General features: G+C 41.8%; 3 protein-coding genes across 16 annotated transcripts in view; 2 read left to right on the top strand and 1 right to left on the bottom strand.

Moving 5' to 3' along the window:
• The window catches only part of dnm2a (dynamin 2a), a 40,201-nt gene extending 34,131 nt beyond the window's left edge, over positions 1-6,070 (bottom strand). For 5 of the 13 annotated variants that reach the window (XM_042307265.1, XM_042307260.1, XM_042307264.1 and 2 more), the window contains exon 1: positions 5,575-6,024. In XM_042307265.1, the coding sequence (XP_042163199.1) occupies positions 5,575-5,735 (161 nt within the window). In that variant the 5' untranslated portion in view covers positions 5,736-6,024. Of the gene's footprint in view, positions 1-5,574 lie in introns of all 13 variants that reach the window. The other 8 variants (XM_042307263.1, XM_042307266.1, XM_042307269.1 and 5 more) reach the window with 5 other exon arrangements.
• A 133-nt stretch (positions 6,071-6,203) lies between these two features.
• On the top strand, positions 6,204-10,405 carry qtrt1 (queuine tRNA-ribosyltransferase 1). The gene is made up of 9 exons (XM_024390568.2): positions 6,204-6,630; positions 7,655-7,723; positions 8,005-8,143; positions 8,264-8,458; positions 8,677-8,815; positions 8,946-9,021; positions 9,225-9,334; positions 9,730-9,814; positions 9,904-10,405. The coding sequence occupies exons 1-9, from the start codon at positions 6,343-6,345 to the stop codon at positions 10,054-10,056; spliced, it is 1,254 nt and encodes a 417-aa protein (XP_024246336.2). The 5' UTR covers positions 6,204-6,342; the 3' UTR covers positions 10,057-10,405.
• A 5,071-nt stretch (positions 10,406-15,476) lies between these two features.
• Positions 15,477-18,313, top strand: part of LOC112225761 (potassium channel subfamily T member 2) — a 74,092-nt gene continuing 71,255 nt past the window's right edge. For both annotated transcript variants that reach the window (XM_042307412.1, XM_042307411.1), the window contains exons 1-2: positions 15,477-15,630; positions 15,754-15,851. In XM_042307412.1, coding sequence (XP_042163346.1) covers positions 15,763-15,851 — 89 coding nt within the window. In that variant the 5' untranslated portion in view covers positions 15,477-15,630; positions 15,754-15,762. The remainder of the gene's footprint in view (positions 15,631-15,753; positions 15,852-18,313) is intronic.

The raw sequence follows: 18,313 nt of genomic DNA, 5'->3' as shown, positions 1-18,313 counted from the left end.
TGTTGATTTGAACTTATGTAACAAAAAGATACCCAAAAACAACATAAAACAGAAGAAAACATTTCGAACAGCCTAAATGCCATACTGATCGGCATCAGGACCCAAACCCTTCCGTGTTAAGATTGGTGGACAGAGACTTGCTAGCTACTTTTAGGTAGAATTTTTGGGAATCTGCCTCCCAAAAAAAGCTTCTCCCAAGTGGCTGTGACATCTACTCCCGTTGCCTGCTGCACTGCTGCTTGGAATCCACCTGGCAATCTGTTCACTGTCTGCCCTAGCCTGTCTCCCCGTTTGTTATAGGTACCCCTGCCACACTTATCCCTCTCTTCCGGGCTTTCACTCACCTCCAGCACACATGCACTTACACACACACTGCAGACTTTGGACTGATCTGAATTTTAGATAGGCTAATTAACTTACTCAGAAACACTTCAATTAACTAGGATAGGCCTACTATTGATTTATTTTCTATCATACTTTCATAGCCTACTGGACTCAGAGAGCTACTCTCACAAGCTCTTGTTGGGACGAGTGACTCTGAACTTACAACGGCTAGCCGCAAGTCCTTATATATTTCTTTCTTCTGCTTTATGCTATTTGCCTCATGACTCCTGCACACTTTGTTGACTATGAACTTGCTTGTTTACCCAACCGTGGGACAGACTGTTTGTTCCCACACTCGGGACTCTGACTCTACTGGTTACATGGACTCTTGGCACCCCATCCTATCCATCTCGTCGGCTTTATATTCATGTTACCTGATGAAATTGTACAATATGATCTTGTTGCCATCTGATGCACATTCAAATGTCACAAGACATCAACATTGCAGAGCTCTCGCTGTCCTCTGCCGTGCCCTGACTATTACTGCTGATGATATCTGGAAATGTGCATGTAGACCCTGGCTCATCTACTGTTGCTAGCACCAATTCTGACTTGTGCACTGATATCGGTTTCACTGATTTCTGCTCTCGTAAACGCCTGGGTTTTCTGCACATTAACACTAGAAGCTTATTGCCTAAAATGTATCAATTAAAAGTGTAGGTTCACAGCTCCGATCCAGATGTGTTGGTCATTACCGAGACGTGGTTAAGAAAGAGTGTTTTGAACACTGATGTTAACCTTTCTGGTTATAACATTTTTCAGCAAGACAGATCTTCCAAATGTGGAGTGGCAAACTTTACCAGGTGTGTCCATAAACAATTTAATTTTCTGGTTTTAAGTATTAAACTTTCAAATAGCTCCGTTGACTGTTGCTGGGTGTTTTTGGCCAACATCAGCACCGACCTGTACCCTACCTGCCCTAAGCTCCCTCCTGGCCCCTTACACTAAGTCTGAATTTGTCCTGCTAGGTGACCTTAACTGGAACATGCTTAAACCACCTGACCAACTCCTAAAGCAATGGGACTCGCTACATCTTTCAGATTATTACCAATCCCACAAGGTATGACTCCAAACATCCAAATGTGTATTATTATTATTTATTTATAACTACGCAAGTCAGTTAAGAACAAATACTTATTTTCAATGACGGCCTAGGAACAGTGGGTTAACTGCCTTGTTCAAGGGCAGAACAACAGATTTTTACCTTATCAGCTCAGGGATTCAATCTAGCAACCTTTCGGTTACTGGCCCAACAGTCTAACCACTAGGCTACCTGGCGCCCCAATAGCTACTCTCCTTGGTGTTATGCTCACAAATAATCCTGATAGGTCATTACAGAAAACATCACAATGATACCTTAGTGATCACCGTTTTACAGCCTGTGTTCGCAATGGCTGCTCAGCAAAACAACCTGTCCTGATTTGCCATAGAAGCTTGACTAAAAAAAAACTGAGCAAGCCTTCCTTTATGACCTGGCCTCTAAATTTGTAAAGAATCCACTTGATTCCCTTTGTCGAAGACGGTTGTACCTTATTTTTTTTTTAAACATTTTAAGTGGTATTGTTAACAAACACGCCCCATAAAGAAAATGAGAATTAAAAACAGGTTCAGCCCTGGTTCGACTGTGCTCAGGCAGAGTTACTCCACCTCAAGAATTCCATGTGGCGAAAGGCTCGGCACAAGCATCTTCAGTCTGACTGGCTCTCGTTCAGGCAAATGATAAATAAGTGCACTCAGGCCATCCAGAAGGCCAAAGTTAGTTACTTTAAGGACCAATTCTCTCTCTGTGGGTCTAACCAAGAAGTTCTGGAAAACAGTTAAAGACCTGGAGAATAAACCCTCCTCCTCACAGCTGCCCATGTCCCTTAATGTTGATGTGGTGGTAACAATACAATTTGGATATATTTTGGGTGGCGTAACCAGTTGGAAGGTTGTTGAGGGCGGTCACGTGTGTTGCAAAGCAGAGGATCACAGGTTCAAGCCCAGTATGGGCCTGACAACTCATACTAAATTGTTTAGTCTGAGACTGCCATCACTGAAGTCATTTGTGGTGACCAGGGGCCTCATACAAAACAAAGCCATCATCGATTGGATCGTCTCTAATCAGAGTATCAAAGCCAACGACACATTTTTAAACAGCTGCTTTACCCACGTGCTCTGACCCAACCCATCAGTTTCAGGACCAATCAGACAGCCCAGAATGTCTTCAAAATTCAGTAAAGTGTCAGAGGTACTCAGTTCCTTCTCAGCAATGGGTCTGGATCTAAGATCCGTGGACGTGGAGTAGCATTTGGCCGGAGCAAAGTGTCTGGGTAGCCAGGCAAGGGCAGTCAGACAGTGGAGGAAGCTAAGCTGTTAGCATCACACTGACCCCGTTACACGTCCCTCTCATATGGGCATAACTCTAAATGCTTTGTTGTGCATTTGTGTAGGCATGTTTGAGTGTGCACCTGTGTGTGAGCTTACTTCCCTAAGAGCTGTCAACAGGGGAATGTGGGAGGTCATTTCTGGCAGGAAAATTGAGGTCAGCAGCAAATGACTAACGTTAATTACAGCAGACATCTGTCAAGTGCTATTTGAGCACAAAGTCCCTCATCTGAAACTACATGTGTGTGTTGAGTGGTCATCTAGTATGTTCCCATTTGACTATGGAAATGCTCCATGTATTTGAGGTGCAAGGCAATGCATATCTAGAAAAAGTGTGTGTGTGATATTCTTCTGAGTGAGTCTTTGAATTGGGAAAACCTGCTTAACAAGCTGCTTTCATGGGTGCTTGTTTTGTGTCTTTATATGAAGCGTGATCTCACACACTGCTGATGTGGGAGACAGAGACAGGACCAGCCTGTTAAAGAGGGCTGTGGGTTAGAGCGCACAACACAAACAGGCAGATGGGAAAACAATCAAATGGGGTGAGAAAGAGGAAGCACTTAAGTGGAAATGATGCGAGAAAATAGGAAATTATGACAGACCCCACAGGGCCAGGTACACACCTGTTGTTTATACATCATACACACATCCTATCCAACAGTCTCCTCAGAGCCAACACTAAACTGGGTTAGTGAGTGATAGGGACAGTCAATGCATTATAAATGAACAAAACTGGTGCAGCTCAGGTATAGAGTACATATTTTCATTCATTAGCCACACAGGGGGAAAGTATTAGGCCCAAGGCGATTGATTATGTGCAACACAAAAGTATAGGCTGTTGCCTAGTGATAGACTGCCATGATATAGGTTGTGCATAGTGGGTCCTGTCCCGCTGACGATTTCCGGGTGTGGCATGGAACTTATAAATAGACCAGTGGGAGACCAGCCTACACCTAGGTTTCCCTTTGAAACAAGGGCAGAACACCAGTTAGCCCAACATGTACTCTTAAGAAGTCTACCATTACTCATTAAGGTCCAAGGATCTTATGGTGTTATTTTCAGAGGTAGACTGGCTTTGGCAGCCAAAAACTCCATCTAAACGTGAATCGATTCTAAAATCATGAAGCCCTTTACTTTTAATGTTACACCAATATCATTTCACTATGCAAAACATACACTTACTATACAATATTTTAGCAGGCTTTATCACAGTTGCACTTGACAGTATTTTCAGTGACAACACGTTTCTGGCAGCCATCTTCCGTCACACACAGGTGTTCATAGCACGCTAGATAGCTAATTAGCATCTGTCTCGCATAAACATACGCTGTAACATGGAGATATGGCGTTGTGAGAACAGTAACCCTAACCCTATTAAAAAGGTGTATATCAATTTATGCTTTCGTTTTAGAAAATTATTTCCCGCTGATATGAAAGAAAAGGTCCATAGGCTTCCAAAACCGTACCGCAAGCGATGCACGTTACGCCTCGATCACACCTACAGTGTTTTGCGCAAAATGGTTTGCAGCATCTGGATGCTGTGCAACAAAAGTTTAACATTCACCTTCTGCTAACATTTTTGTCAAGCTGTCTATGCGTACAGTTGGACGCATACCTTCGGCAAACGCAGTGTTCCATTGGAAATTAATGTACTCCTGGTGTACCAAAATGCAAAACACTGTCAGTGTGATCAAGGCGTTAATGTTCAGACCGAGCGTTGGGGATATTAACAAAACTCCTTCCTCCAATGACTTGTGTAATATAACGGAGTCATTCAAGGGCTAAACACCAGTGTGACATCACACAAAATACATTTTTCTCTAGTCTACACTACACCCACCTATTATCTCTGTACTCACCCACTATAAACAAGTTCTTTGGACCCCACAAAACTATACAGCATATTTACGCAGGATACATTGCCTAACTACCGGTAATATATATATTGTTTTACAGGCAAAGGGTATAAAATTCATAAGGGTATAGAAATTATACACAACAGCAGATCCTATGCAAACACCTCTGGGAAACCAATGTTGTTGGCCTCTTTGTGGCACCCCAACTTGCCAAGTGCAGCATCATATTTAAGTGGATTAAAGGGGGACAAGCAGCCTAATATTCAACTAAATGTTTTTCATATACCTAAATTCTAGACTACACTGCATACAGATTATGCTCAACATAGCCATGCCAGACTGAAACAAGCAGCTACTGTAGCTAGTTGTGTTCTGTTGTGTAATGTCATCATGTCATCATGTCACCCAGAGTTATAAAATACATACATCTCAAATGTAAAACAATTCAATGTGTACTGGGAACAGTCTACAATACACAAATAATTAAGTTATCAATCTAATCTACTGATCAGTCGACTGAAGTAGCCTGATTTAATTTCCGTGTTCGGCCCTGCTGACACTATTGCAGGAGCAAGTTGCCCCCAAAACGCTAGATAGCAAAGTTATTTGGTCCATATTTATTGCATTTAGTTTTATTTCCTTACATAAATAGATACTACTACGTAATATGTCTGGTCCTAGACCAGTGCCTCCAGGCAACTTTTCACGATTTCCTTTGAAACATTTGTCATTCGCCCTGGCTTGCCACGCAAACGTCGCATCTCACGTCAACATTTCGTTCCTCCTCTTTAGTTTTGTTTTGTTTGCTTACGCCAAGTGCGTAAATGAGTATGTGACCAAATACCCGTTTAGGAGCACGGATCATCTCACAACTTTACCAACTGGTTATCTAGCTAGCGAAATTTCTTACTTATTAAAGCAAACTCCAGGGAGCTTTTGCAAATTGAGTTGAGTGAGCACCACCAACCTGCCAACGAAATTTTCCAAGACCGAGCTTTTTCCAGCACTCTGCCCACCGACCACAGCAATTTGCGGTAAATCCAAGTTACAACTCTGGCCGATGGAACTGAAAGCGTCCTGAAGTTTGTTGATAAGGGGGATCAAATCTTCCATCCCCCGGTTCCCCATGGTTTCGTTGGATCGGCTCCCCTCCCGAACTAACGTTAGCCTACTACGTTAACGTTACTAGTTAGCAAGGTGCTCGGGTTACTCCGAAGTGTTGAATTCCACCTTTCAAGCCGCCCTGTCTTCACTCTGTCAAAGGAAAATATGCTGTTACAAATTGTGTAACTTCCAATTTAGTGGGATTACAGTAACGTGTTCTTATAAACACGAAAAATACTAAAAGTCAACGAAACGGATAGAAAACTCACAAAACAAAACTTCCACCATCCGGTCAGGCAAGTCGACATCCGACCTAACCGGTGATAAGGCTACCGCCTCCTGTCAATGAAATAATTGGTCAATCTCACTGCTCGTCTCTAATCACTCTCCTTTCATTGGCTAGTTGTTTTCAACGTCAAAGGGGTGTGTTCACCTCTGGACATTGCTTCAATGGGCAAATTCATACTTGATGATACAATTATTAAATGACAAGACATGCAAGGATAGCTTCTACGAGTTTGCTGTCAATGATATTGTAATGAAGACATATTTTTGACAACTCAATGCAAATATTACATTACTGTAGTTCCGGTATGTCACGTGCTTGTTGACGTCGTCTGTGTGCAACAACATGGCTGCGCCCATAACCAGAGGAGCTGCAACGAGCAGCCTTGAAACAGGCATGGTTGTCAAGAAAGCCGTTTCCATCGTTGCTCCTCTTGCTCTCCGAATCATCGCCGAATGTCCAGTGACCAAAGCGAGGGCTTGTGATCTCAAACTCCCTCATTGTACGGTCAGCACCCCAGTGTTCATGCCTGTTGGTACACAAGGCACGATGAAGGGAATCACTGTGGACCAACTCGATGATCTGGGATGTCAGATTTGTCTTGGCAACACATACCACTTGGGTATGAGGCCGGTAAGTGTAGCCCAATAATGTAAGAAAGGAGCCTAAAGTTACTCGTTATAGTCCAAGGACCTTACATGTTCTGTTTAAAGGGGCAATCAGAATTTGCTACATCCATTTTTGGATTTATACATTAATGATATGTACCCATTGATTCTTGAAGAATATAATTTATAAATGCCTCATGAGATTAGTTCAACTGTCATACCTCCAAAATATATACAATATCACTTTGTTTTACTCCAATCTTTGTAAACAAAGTTAATGTAAACAAACACAGTATAGCCTCAAAACATGGTCAAAGCTATAATTGTGATATCATGGATGGTCAGTCCTTGCATCCATAGCTCTGTCTATGAATTTGAGAATGGTTACATATCTCCAGCCCCATCCCTCAGCGTTTTAGTGAAACAGTGGTGGAGAGGCTTTTTTGTTAATGTTTCAACTGCTGATTTGCACTTTAAAGGCACATTTGCCCAGGAAGCCAAAACAGCCAAATACTCCATCTAAACGTTAATTGATTCTCACTTGCGGTTCGGTTCTAGAAACATAAATCCCTCTACTTTCATATCACATCAAAATAATTGAGCAAATGCACACTTACTGGTTTAACACAGTTGCGGCCAACAGTGTTTTTCAGTGACAAAAATCTGTGTATAACCCTATAAAGCTGTGTATAACCCTATAAAGCTGTGTATACATTTAACCTTTTGTTTTTTGAAAATGATTTATTGCTAATATGAAAGACATAAGGTCCTTATGCTTCCAAAACTGTACTGCAAGTGATGCGTGTTAATGTTCAGACTGAGCTTCAGGGCTCTTAACAAAACTCCCCTGTATAGAAGACGTCTTCGTAAAATAACTCTTATGTGTAATGTAATGGAACTGAGAGTCATTATCAATGGCTACATTAAGTGGTGCTAGGGCTATTCACATTGTGTATCAAATATGATTGACCTTGTAGACAGCTCTTTGTTGTCAGTGTCTGGTGTGCTGCAGACAGTGAGGATGGTGTTGTCTGTCTGTCCCATCACAGGGTCCTGAGCTGATTGAGAAAGCAAATGGCCTGCATGGCTTCATGAACTGGAAAAGAAACCTTTTGACTGTGAGTATCAGCTAATGTGTTGACTGCTTAATTGGGCTAAAAAGAACAAGGGTCTCTTTCACCCAAATGTCTGCTTTTCAAGATATGTGAGCATCATATGATGCAAAATGCATCATATGAGGAGGATTTCTGTATTTTGAAGGTCACATATCTTGAAAAATTGAGTGCTGACAAGAAAAACATTTTGGGACTACAGTATGTCAACGATGGACTATTGAAACACAAACCAAAAGATAGTTTTTGGTTTGAATTTTCCTTGAATCCCCACCATTTCTACATAGGACAGTGGGGGCTTTCAGATGGTGTCTCTTGTTGAACTATCTGAGGTTACTGAGGAGGGGGTCAAGTTCAAATCTCCTTACGATGGGAAGGAGATCCTTCTGAGTCCTGAGCAGTCAATCGCCATACAGAACAGTCTGGGTAAGAAGGACACAATCCAGTATCCACTCCCAATGAATCAGTCTGAAAAGTAAAGCCACTATACTTCAGGTAGTACTCCTGTTCTTCATTTTAATATCGCACCATTTCTGTTTTGTCCAGGGTCAGACATCATGATGCAGTTGGATGACGTGGTCAGCAGTACAGTGACTGGGCCACGGGTGGAGGAGGCTACGTGGAGATCGATTCGCTGGCTGGACCGCTGCATTGCAGCCAATAAGAATCCAGATAGACAGAACCTGTTTGCCATCATCCAGGGGGGCCTGAACGCAGAGCTGCGCAAAGCCTGTCTAGACGGTAAGATGTTCCCCCCTGTTTCATCTATGTCTATCGATGACTAACCTCCCTCAAAGCCGTTCAGCAAGGCAAATTGCTCTTCATGCCAAAATTAGTTTAACATCTTTTTTGGAAATACAGTGGAAAAGAGCTAATGAAAAATACATTATCTGTGCAGATGCTGATACCAAATTTCGTGAAATTTAAAAAATATTTTTCTGCTCCTGTGCTTTTTACAGAAATGACAAAACGGGATGTTCCTGGCTTTGCTATTGGTGGGCTGAGCGGAGGTGAGGAGAAGGATGATTTCTGGAGGATGGTGACACTCAGCACAGACCACCTGCCTCGGGAGAAGCCTCGCTACCTCATGGGGGTTGGGTATGGCTGCCATATTCCTTATGTTATAACAGCACATTTACATGCATAAATGACATAAGTTGCAAATGTTTTGTCATGCTGTACAGATATTTCTATGTATGTGGTTCATGTGTTTTGCTGTGGGTCACAGTTATGCAGTAGACCTGGTGGTGTGTGTTGCTCTGGGTTGTGACATGTTTGACTGTGTCTTCCCAACACGCACTGCAGTAAGTATTCCATTCTCTCACATATTATGAGTCACCTACTCTCTATTAATTTACTTTGAAATAAATATTCTTATCACAAGTGCAGAGAAACCCAATAGCTTATTTTATCATTTAGTCCATAGCAGTACTACTTTCTTTATAATGATTATATTGATGATTATGGTTATGATGATAATGAAGTGATCTTCTTCCTTTCATCCCAGAGGTTTGGCTCAGCCCTGGTCCCGTGGGGATCTCTGACGATTACCAAGAAGCAGTTTGCCAAGGACCTACAGGCAATAGACCCAGACTGCCAGTGTCCCACCTGCAGGAGGTAAAGGCATATTAACCCTGGTACACTGAGGGACAGAATACGGAGGGTTGAAGGAATGGAGTTTGTAGGGGTTAGAGAAACTGGTTTACAAATCTCAATTCTCTTCAATGGATGTTTTTAGTTGTAGGCTGAATGATTCTGAGCATTGTTTTCTCATGGGGCGTCAGGGTAGCCTAGTGGTTAGAGCGTTGGAACAGTAACCAAAAGGTTGCTAGATCGAATCCCCGAGCTGACAAGGGGTTACTTGTTCAGGGGTTGCTCTGCCCCTGAACAAGTCAGTTAATCCACTGTTCCTAGGCCATCATTGTAAATAATATAACTAGTTAAATAAAGGTTAAATATATCAATTTTAAAAAATACATTATCAGTTTTCATTTGCTCCCCAATGACTCCAGGCACAGTCGGGCCTATCTGCATGCTCTTTTCAAGAGTGACACCGCAGCCATGCATCACATTACCATCCACAACATCTCCTACCAGGTCTGTGTTTCTATAATGGTTAATGGTTTCCTTTTGTTACTATTTGCCATAGATGAGATAATAACCTTATCCTCTATCTTTGCATCCAGCTCACTCTGATGCGGTCGATGAGACAGAGCATCATAGATGGTCTTTTCCCAGACTTTGTGAGGACATTCATGAAGAGAATGTTCCCCTCTCCTGAACAGTATCCAGGCTGGGCGGTGGATGCTCTAGGAACAGTCAACATCACATTGAATTAAACTGCTTTATACAGACTGGGACTTCCTCTGAAATGGCCAATAAGACCTTTTATATGAGAAATCAGATCTCCTTTTTAAAAATGGTTTGGTTTGTTATGAAATCGCCTTTTCTACTTTTATGCTTCACTTGGGTAATTCCTTCTGACTGTATATTCTGTCAGACTTACTCCTGAATGGTTCAATGACGTTCAATGATATTTTACTGTCTTTATGATTTAGTTACGTTCATGTTTTGTTACAGTACGGTTAGTTTTTTGTTGTAATTTATATGCTAAACATTCTGTTGAAAGTTCTGAATTTACATTGTACTGCTTTCAACTCCTGTCAGACATACAGTACCTTTGTGACATCCAGTTTTCACTCTGCAGACCTTTTCAGTGTATGATAATGTAGGAGTGGAGTAGTGTTGTTGAAGTCCAGGAACTGTCTCCTCTGATATATTCAGACACTTTTAGTTGTTACCATGGCTACAGACCAATCGGCCCACCCTCTTTAAATTCCATGCATGACTTCTAACACAGAAATGTGGTCATGAACTAACAATTAGAGACATTTTAGAACATTTCCTAGGGCTTATTATCGACCTTTACCAGCAGGAGGAAGCGAATACATTTCTATAATTGAGTTCTGTTTTGTTGTGCAGGAGATGAGGACACAGGAACCCACATTTGTGTGCTTTTGACTTTGGGCCACTAGAGGGCAAAAATATTCTAAACCTGATGAAAATGCACGTGAGCCAGATTACGCCATCTGTTTAGTTGACATGCTGGAGAAGTTTCATAGGAAGGAATTTGAATTCTACACACCCACTTTGGTTCAAAAGCAGAGAAGTAGAGCATGTATGGTTTTGTCAGATTTGCATGCTGAGGGCAGACAGAGTAGTGGCAAACCAATTCTCAAGGAAGTGGCTTTAGGGGATCACAATTTCCTGTGTCTCCGAAGTGCTACTTTCTCAAACAAAAAATGACACCCAATACAATGAGTTCCAGCAGTTAAGACAGTCGGAGGACAGAGAATAATAGGGTGTCATAATCTGCCATTGAAGCAAACCAGGATCAAAGACACATTGAAAACAATAGGCAAGATTTTTTGTAGATTCCAATGTTTAGGTTTTTGTTCCAGAAACAACATTTTGTTTGATTGGTTCCTGTTTTTCTATTAGAAATTGAGGTCCTTTCTGTTTTTTTTCATTGTAAGATATGTAATTAAAGCTTTAATAGGCTACGTTGCAGTTGTAAAAGCACCTGTTGCCTTTAGTTGAGAGACAAGATCTTTAAATAAAGCAACCCTGTATAGGCTACAGAGTTTATACATGGGTTGTAATTGTTAATACCTGTCAGTTATTAGTTTATAATGCAAAACATATAATAATAAAAACATGTAATAGCAATGAGCAAGTTATTCTTTCATGAATCAACACAGTTTGACACATTTTTTACCTAAGTTGTGCGTGTCACTTGAATTAGATTATTTTATGGGATATTGTAGTCCTATTGGATGAATTCTCTAAGAATATTGCCTTTATCTAAAGTCGTGGCCAAAAGTTTTGAGAATGACACAAATATTAATTTTCACAGAGTCTGCTGCCTCAGGTTGTATGATGGCAATTTGCATATACTCCAGAATGTTATGAAGAGTGATCAGATGAATTGCAATTAATTGCAAAGTCCCTCTTTGCCATGCAATTGAACTGAATCCCCCAAAAACATTGCCCTGCCACAAAAGGACCAGCTCACATCATGTCAGTGATTCTCTCGTTAACACAGGTGTGAGTGTTGACAAGGACAAGGCTGGTGATCACTCTGTCATGCTGATTGAGTTCGAATAATGGACTGGAATCTTCAAAGGAGGGCGGTGCTTGGAATCATTGTTCTTCCTCTGTCAATCATGGTTACCTGTAATGAAACACGTGCCGTCATCATTGCTTTGCACAAAAAGGCCTTCACATGCAAGGATATTGCTGCCAGTAAGATTGAACCTAAATCAACCATTTATCAGATCATCACGAACTTCAAGGAAAGTGGTTCAATTGTTGTGAAGAGGGCTTCAGGGCGCCCAAGAACGTCCAGCAAGCACCAGGACCATCTCCTAAAGTTGATTCAGCTGCGGGATCGGGGCACCACCAGTACAGAGCTTGTTCAGGAATGGCAGCTGGCAGGTGTGAATGCATCTGCACGCAGTGAGGCAAAGACTTTTGGAGGATGGCCTGGTGTCAAGAAGGGCAGCAAAGAAGCCACTTTTCTCCAGGAAAAACATCAGGGACAGGCTGATATTCTGCAAAAGGTGCAGGGATTGGACTGCTGGGGACTGGTGTAAAGTCATTTTCTCTGATGAATCCCCTTTCCGATTGTTTGGGGCACCCGGAAAAAAAGCTTGTCTGGAGAGGACAAGGTGAGTGCTACTATCAGTCCTGTGTCATGCCATCAGTAAAGCATCCTGAGACCATTCATGTGTGGGGTTGCTTCTCAGCCAAGGGAGTGGGCTCACCCACAATTTTGCTGAAGAACACAGCCATGAATGAAAGAATGGTACCAACACATCCTCCGAGAGCAACTTCTCCCAACCATCCAGGAACAGTTTGGCGACAAACAATGCCTTTTCCAGCATGATGGAGCACCTTGCCATAAGGTAACTAAGTGGCTCAGGGAACAAAACATCGATATGTTGGGTCCATGGCCAGGAAACTCCCAGGAAACTGGCCAGACCTTAATCCCTTTGAGAACTTGTGGTCAATCCTCAAGAGACGAGTGGACAAACAAAACCCCACAAACTCCAAGCATTGATTATGCAATAATGGGCTGCCATCAGTGTGGCCCAGAAGTTAATTGACAGCATACCAGGGTGGATTGCAGGGTCTTGAATTGTTTTTTTTAAGGGTCAACACTGCAAATATTGACTCTTTGCATCAACTTCATGTCATTGTCAATAAAAGCCTTTGACACTTGTGAAATGCTTGTAATTATACTTCAGCATTCCATAGTAACATCTGACAAAAATATCTAAAGACACTGAAGCAGCAAACTTTGTGGAAATTAATATTTGTGTCATTCTCAAAACTTTTGGCCATGACTGTACACAGCTGCACATTTATTTATTTTGCACAGTTGCCTGCATAACAATTGGCACACCATGCAAAATCAACCAAGTGTGAACAAATACAACTTAACTGTTTCTTAATGCACTTTGGTAAAAACCAACAACTAGGGTGGTCTAACTCATTTTGCCCCAGGGACCGCATTCTGTCTCAACAAGATCCACAGGGCCACATTGAAAATGTGTTATATTTCCATGTAGTCAAAATTTTGCAAAAAATATTTGACTATCCATTGTTTTGGGAATGTTCTGTGCTCTCTGAATGTTTGGGGATTAGCCTATTATCAAGCTAGACAGTTAAGAAATGGTATGAATGTACAGTTGAAGTCAGAAGTTTACATAGACTTAGGTTTTTATTAAAACTTGTTTTTCAACCACTCCACAAATTTCTTGTTAACAATCTATAGTTTTGGCAAGTAGGTTAAGACATCTACTTTGTGCATGACACAAGTTATTTTTCCAACAATTGTTTTCAGACAGATTATTTCACTTATAATTCACTGTATCACAATTCCAGTGGGTCGGGAGTTTGCATACACTAAGTTGCATACACTAAGTACACTAAATTCCATGAATTGTTGTCATGGCTTTAGAAGCTTCTGATAGGCTAATAGACATTATTTGAGTCAATTGGAGGTGTACCTGTGGATGTATTTCAAGTCCTACCTTCAAACTCAGTGCCTCTTTTCTTGACATTATGGGACAATCAAAAGAAATCAGCCAAGACCTCAGAAAACAAATTGTAGACCTCCACAAGTCTGGTTCATCCTTGGGAGCAATTTCCAAACACCTGAAGGTGCCATGTTCATCTGTACAAACAATAGTACACAAGTATAAACATCATGGGACCACGCAGCCATCATACCGCTCAGGAAGGAGACGCATTCTGTCTCCTAGAGATGAATGTACTTTGCTGCGAACAAGTGCAAATCAATCCTGAACAACAGCAAAGGACCTTGTGAAGATGCTGGAGGAAACCGGTACAGAAGTATCTATATCCACAGTAAAACGAGTCCTATATCGACATAACCTGACAGGCCGCTCAGCAAGGAAGAAGCCACTGCTCCAAAACCGCGATAAAAAAGCCAGACTACAGTTTGCAACTGCACATGGGGACAAAGATCCTACTTTTTTTCTAATGAAACAAAAATAGAACTGTTTGGCCATAATGACCATCGTTATGTTTGGAAGAAAAAGGGGGAGGCTTGCAAGCCGAAGAACACCATCCCAACCGTGAAGCACGGTGGTGGCAGCATCATGTTGTGGAGGTGCTTTGCCGCAGGAGGTACTGGTGCACTTCACAAAATAGATGGCATCATGAGGTAGGAAAATGATGTGGATATATTGAAGCAACATCTCAAGACATCAGTCATGAAGTTAAAGCTTGGTCGCAAATTGGTCTTCCAATTGGACAATGACCCCAAGCATACTTCCAAAGTTGTGGCAAAATGGCTTAAGGACAACAAAGTCAAGATTTTGGAGTGGCCATCACAAAGCCCTGACCTCAATCCTATAGAAACATTTGTGGGTAGAACTGAAAAAGTGTGTGTGAGCAAGGAGGCCTGCAAACCTGACTTAGTTACACCAGCTCTGTCAGGAGGAATGGGCCAAAATTCACCCAATTTATTGTGGGAAGCTTGTGGAAGGCTACCTGAAACGTTTGACCCAAGTTAAACAATTTAAAGACAATGTTACCAAATACTAATTGAGTGTATGTAAATTAATGACCCACTGGGAATGTGATGAAATAAATAAAAGCTAAAATAAATCATTCTCTCTACTATTATTCTGACATTTCACATTCTTAAAAAAAAGTGGTGATCCTAACTGATTTAAGACAGGGAATTTTTACTGGGATTAAATGTCAGGAATTGTGAAAAACTGAGTTTAAATATATTTGGCTAAAGTGTATGTAAACTTGGGTCTTCAACTGTAGGCAGTTTATTGACTGACAGTCAATTATGAATATAAGTCCATTATCATTTCTACACAGTTTTGATTTGGTTTTAGTAATTTGAAGGTATATAGAGAAATTAGGTCCTTAAATGGATTAACTTAATATCGCATATGACTCATAAATGGTTTATTGAGCTTACATTAACAAGAATTAGAGCATGACCTGAATAAATGAAAAAAATAAACAAGGCATCTTCAATAAAACGACAACACATCACTATAAAGCTCATGCAAATATGATTAACTTGTTCAGTATTTAAAATGTGCCCTGCAGGGATTTGGGCTTGTAACCTACTGCTCGTAGACTCAGAGTATGTAATTGTTCGAGCAAATGGGTCTGCTTTCGCTGCGTCCATAAGGAGCCAGCGGATGTTCAAAGAGACAACCAGTTGCTCCGCATCCTGTCAAGCCAAAAGTACTCACGTGCATGTCACGGCGGAGCATCCTCGACCTGTTGCACTGGAAGAAGAAAGATATTACATTGTGTCAGTAATATATTAACAACATTTTAGGGTGCTCATACAGGTATGTGTTATTTGGAAGTTGAATAACAAAATAATAGTTCATTTTGATAAGCCCTTCTAGAGGCGTCTCTGTTTGTTCGCCTCTCAATCTCTGGCATTGTGCGCTCGTGGGTTCGGCGCTCAGGAGGGGACCATGGTAGAGCTGGAGAAGGAGGTGCTCCCGCTGCCTCCACGGTACCGGTTCCGAGACCTGTTGCTGGGTGACTGGCAGGCTGATGACAGGTAGGACATCTATTCCAACTTGTTTATCCTGAAGAAACCTGTGTTGGCGCACAACAATCTAGCCTACCCATGGTACCCTGTAATTGCTCACAAGTTAAATTAATCGTCATTTGCAGTCCCTCACTAAACTAAGAAATGCATCTTTGCGTTGCCATCGCAACCAAAAAAAGAGAACGTAGGCTACTGTAATAATGTCATTTTTATTGATCTGGCTCTGTTGATGGCGCTGTGAAAGAGGATAGCCTACAACGAGCCACTGTGCAGCAGCAACAGGTTTCATAATGGAAAAGACTGAACTAAATGCACAGACTCCATGTTAATGCTTTTGTGTGTGTGCATGCGTGTGTTTGCATAGGCATTACGTTTTTTCAGCTATGCATCTTGTCCATGCGTGGAAGTCAGGCATGTCAAATCCATTTGGATATTTATAATTATGAACGTATATTTGGGAAAGTGTTAATAATTAGGTAGTAATGTCAGCCACTGGCAGCCATTAATTTAGTCATTATACCACCTATCTATTATTTATCAAGCCTTAGATTGGGTTGACTTATCATGCTCCCTTTCTTTAGCCTGGCTAGGTATGGTCAGGGCTGTTCCAAAAGCAGAACATATGGTCCTACCAAGAGTGTCTGTTAACCTGTACTTAACCATCCATTTTCAGGATAATGTATTTGTTATGGTTTCCCCATGCATATTTATTAATGTGAGTATGCTTGCCACACTTGGTGTGGATATTTCATTATAGGGACTAATGCAATACTGAACCACCATTTCACAACTGGACCCCTGGTTGGTAGGTTAAATTGAGGACCAAAATAGCAGGCTCACGTTTTAATTGGGATGAGTTTTGTCCTGGAGGCATAACTGAGCGATTTATGATAGAAGAACCGTAGTATTACTGCCTCTGTAGTATTGGATAACGTTGATCAAATGGAAGAAGGCTTCCATTTGATCAACGTTATCCAATACTACAGAGGCAGTAATACTACGGTTGATTGGCCCTGGTCGCAAAAATAAACAGTCATGCTATAACATTACTGAAACAATATCTGAGATATGTCACAAATGGGGTGTTATAATCATATTTGTCTCTCAGAGCTGAAAAGGACCCTAGCTTTACTTGCAATACTATTATTTCCCATGAACTCCCAAAGTTCTTATTGTTAAGTGTGAAGTACAGGCCTTGTGGTCTGTGCATGGTCATCCTCTCACCAGTAGCCTCTTGTAATGTGTAACCTCACTCAGATGGGGAGAAAGATTCATCCTGGTTACAGTTCAGTGGTGAAAGCCAAGGTTGTCTTTAGCACAGTGAGGCCCTTTCCTTTCTTCGGAATGTGGTCAGAATGTGATCTACATAGATATCTGTCCATCCAACCCCTAGAAAGAGTAGAAGATCAGTCTTCTTGGTATTAACTAAAACACCGTAGCCAAATGTCTGAGGAAGAGGATGGAAAATGCATATGACAGAAACAAAATGGACATTAAGTGGGGAACATGGGGTCCATAAGCATCGGGACTGTCCCCATTGTCTGCATGGCTGAGAGCTTCCAGGAACACTGAGCAGATGTGCTTCAACTGCTGCTCCCAGAGAGAGCACATTGTTGTACTACTTATGTATAATATATTCCCTGCTGTAGTGGAGATGGCTGGGTGCTCATCACTCCAAAGGCTTCAGCAGGCACAGTGCTGCTCCGAGGGACACAGTGGGATCTCTTCATGTTCACTCTGCACTCCTCTTTGGTGAATGTGGCAGCAGACACTCTCTCACACACTCCCTCTCTTTCACACACACACACACACACACACACACACACACACACACACACACACACACACACACACACACACACACACACACACACACACACACACACACACACACACACACACACCTCCTCTAATCACACACCCAGCAGTTGGAACTGAGTGCCACTCCTCTTCAATGGGACTGGGTTTCAATAAGAGAAAAGTGACTAAATGATGTTTGAGGCTGGTGTGGTGATGGGAATGTAAGGGTTTGAGTGTGTGTGTGTGTGCGTGTGTGTGTGTGTGTGTGTGTGTGTGTGTGTGTGTGTGTGTGTGTGTGTCATGTGAGAGAGAGTTAGTGAGAAAAAGAGTGAGCGAAAGACAGAGACAGAATGAAAGCGAGAAGGAGGGATGCAGGGCATTTTATCCTATCCTGATTCATGGTGTTGATCCCAATGGCTGTGGGAGTATTACCAGGTAAAAATGGACTCGGTGCAGGAGAGAGTCGGCTGATTAATGGTGACAGACAGCTTAATTCCCAGGCTGAATCACAGACAGTTTGTCCCGCATGTCACAATGTTTGCTCTATTAATCAATGCTTCAACACTCTCCCACTTACACACACACACACACACACACACACACACACACACACACACACACACACACACACACACACACACACACACACACACACACACACACGGAAACAA

This window comes from Oncorhynchus tshawytscha, linkage group LG27, assembly GCF_018296145.1.
Source record: "Oncorhynchus tshawytscha isolate Ot180627B linkage group LG27, Otsh_v2.0, whole genome shotgun sequence".
In the NCBI taxonomy this organism is placed as follows: domain Eukaryota; kingdom Metazoa; phylum Chordata; class Actinopteri; order Salmoniformes; family Salmonidae; genus Oncorhynchus; species Oncorhynchus tshawytscha.
Note: the sequence above shows the minus strand (reverse complement) of the source record. Positions and strands in the feature narration are given on the sequence as shown.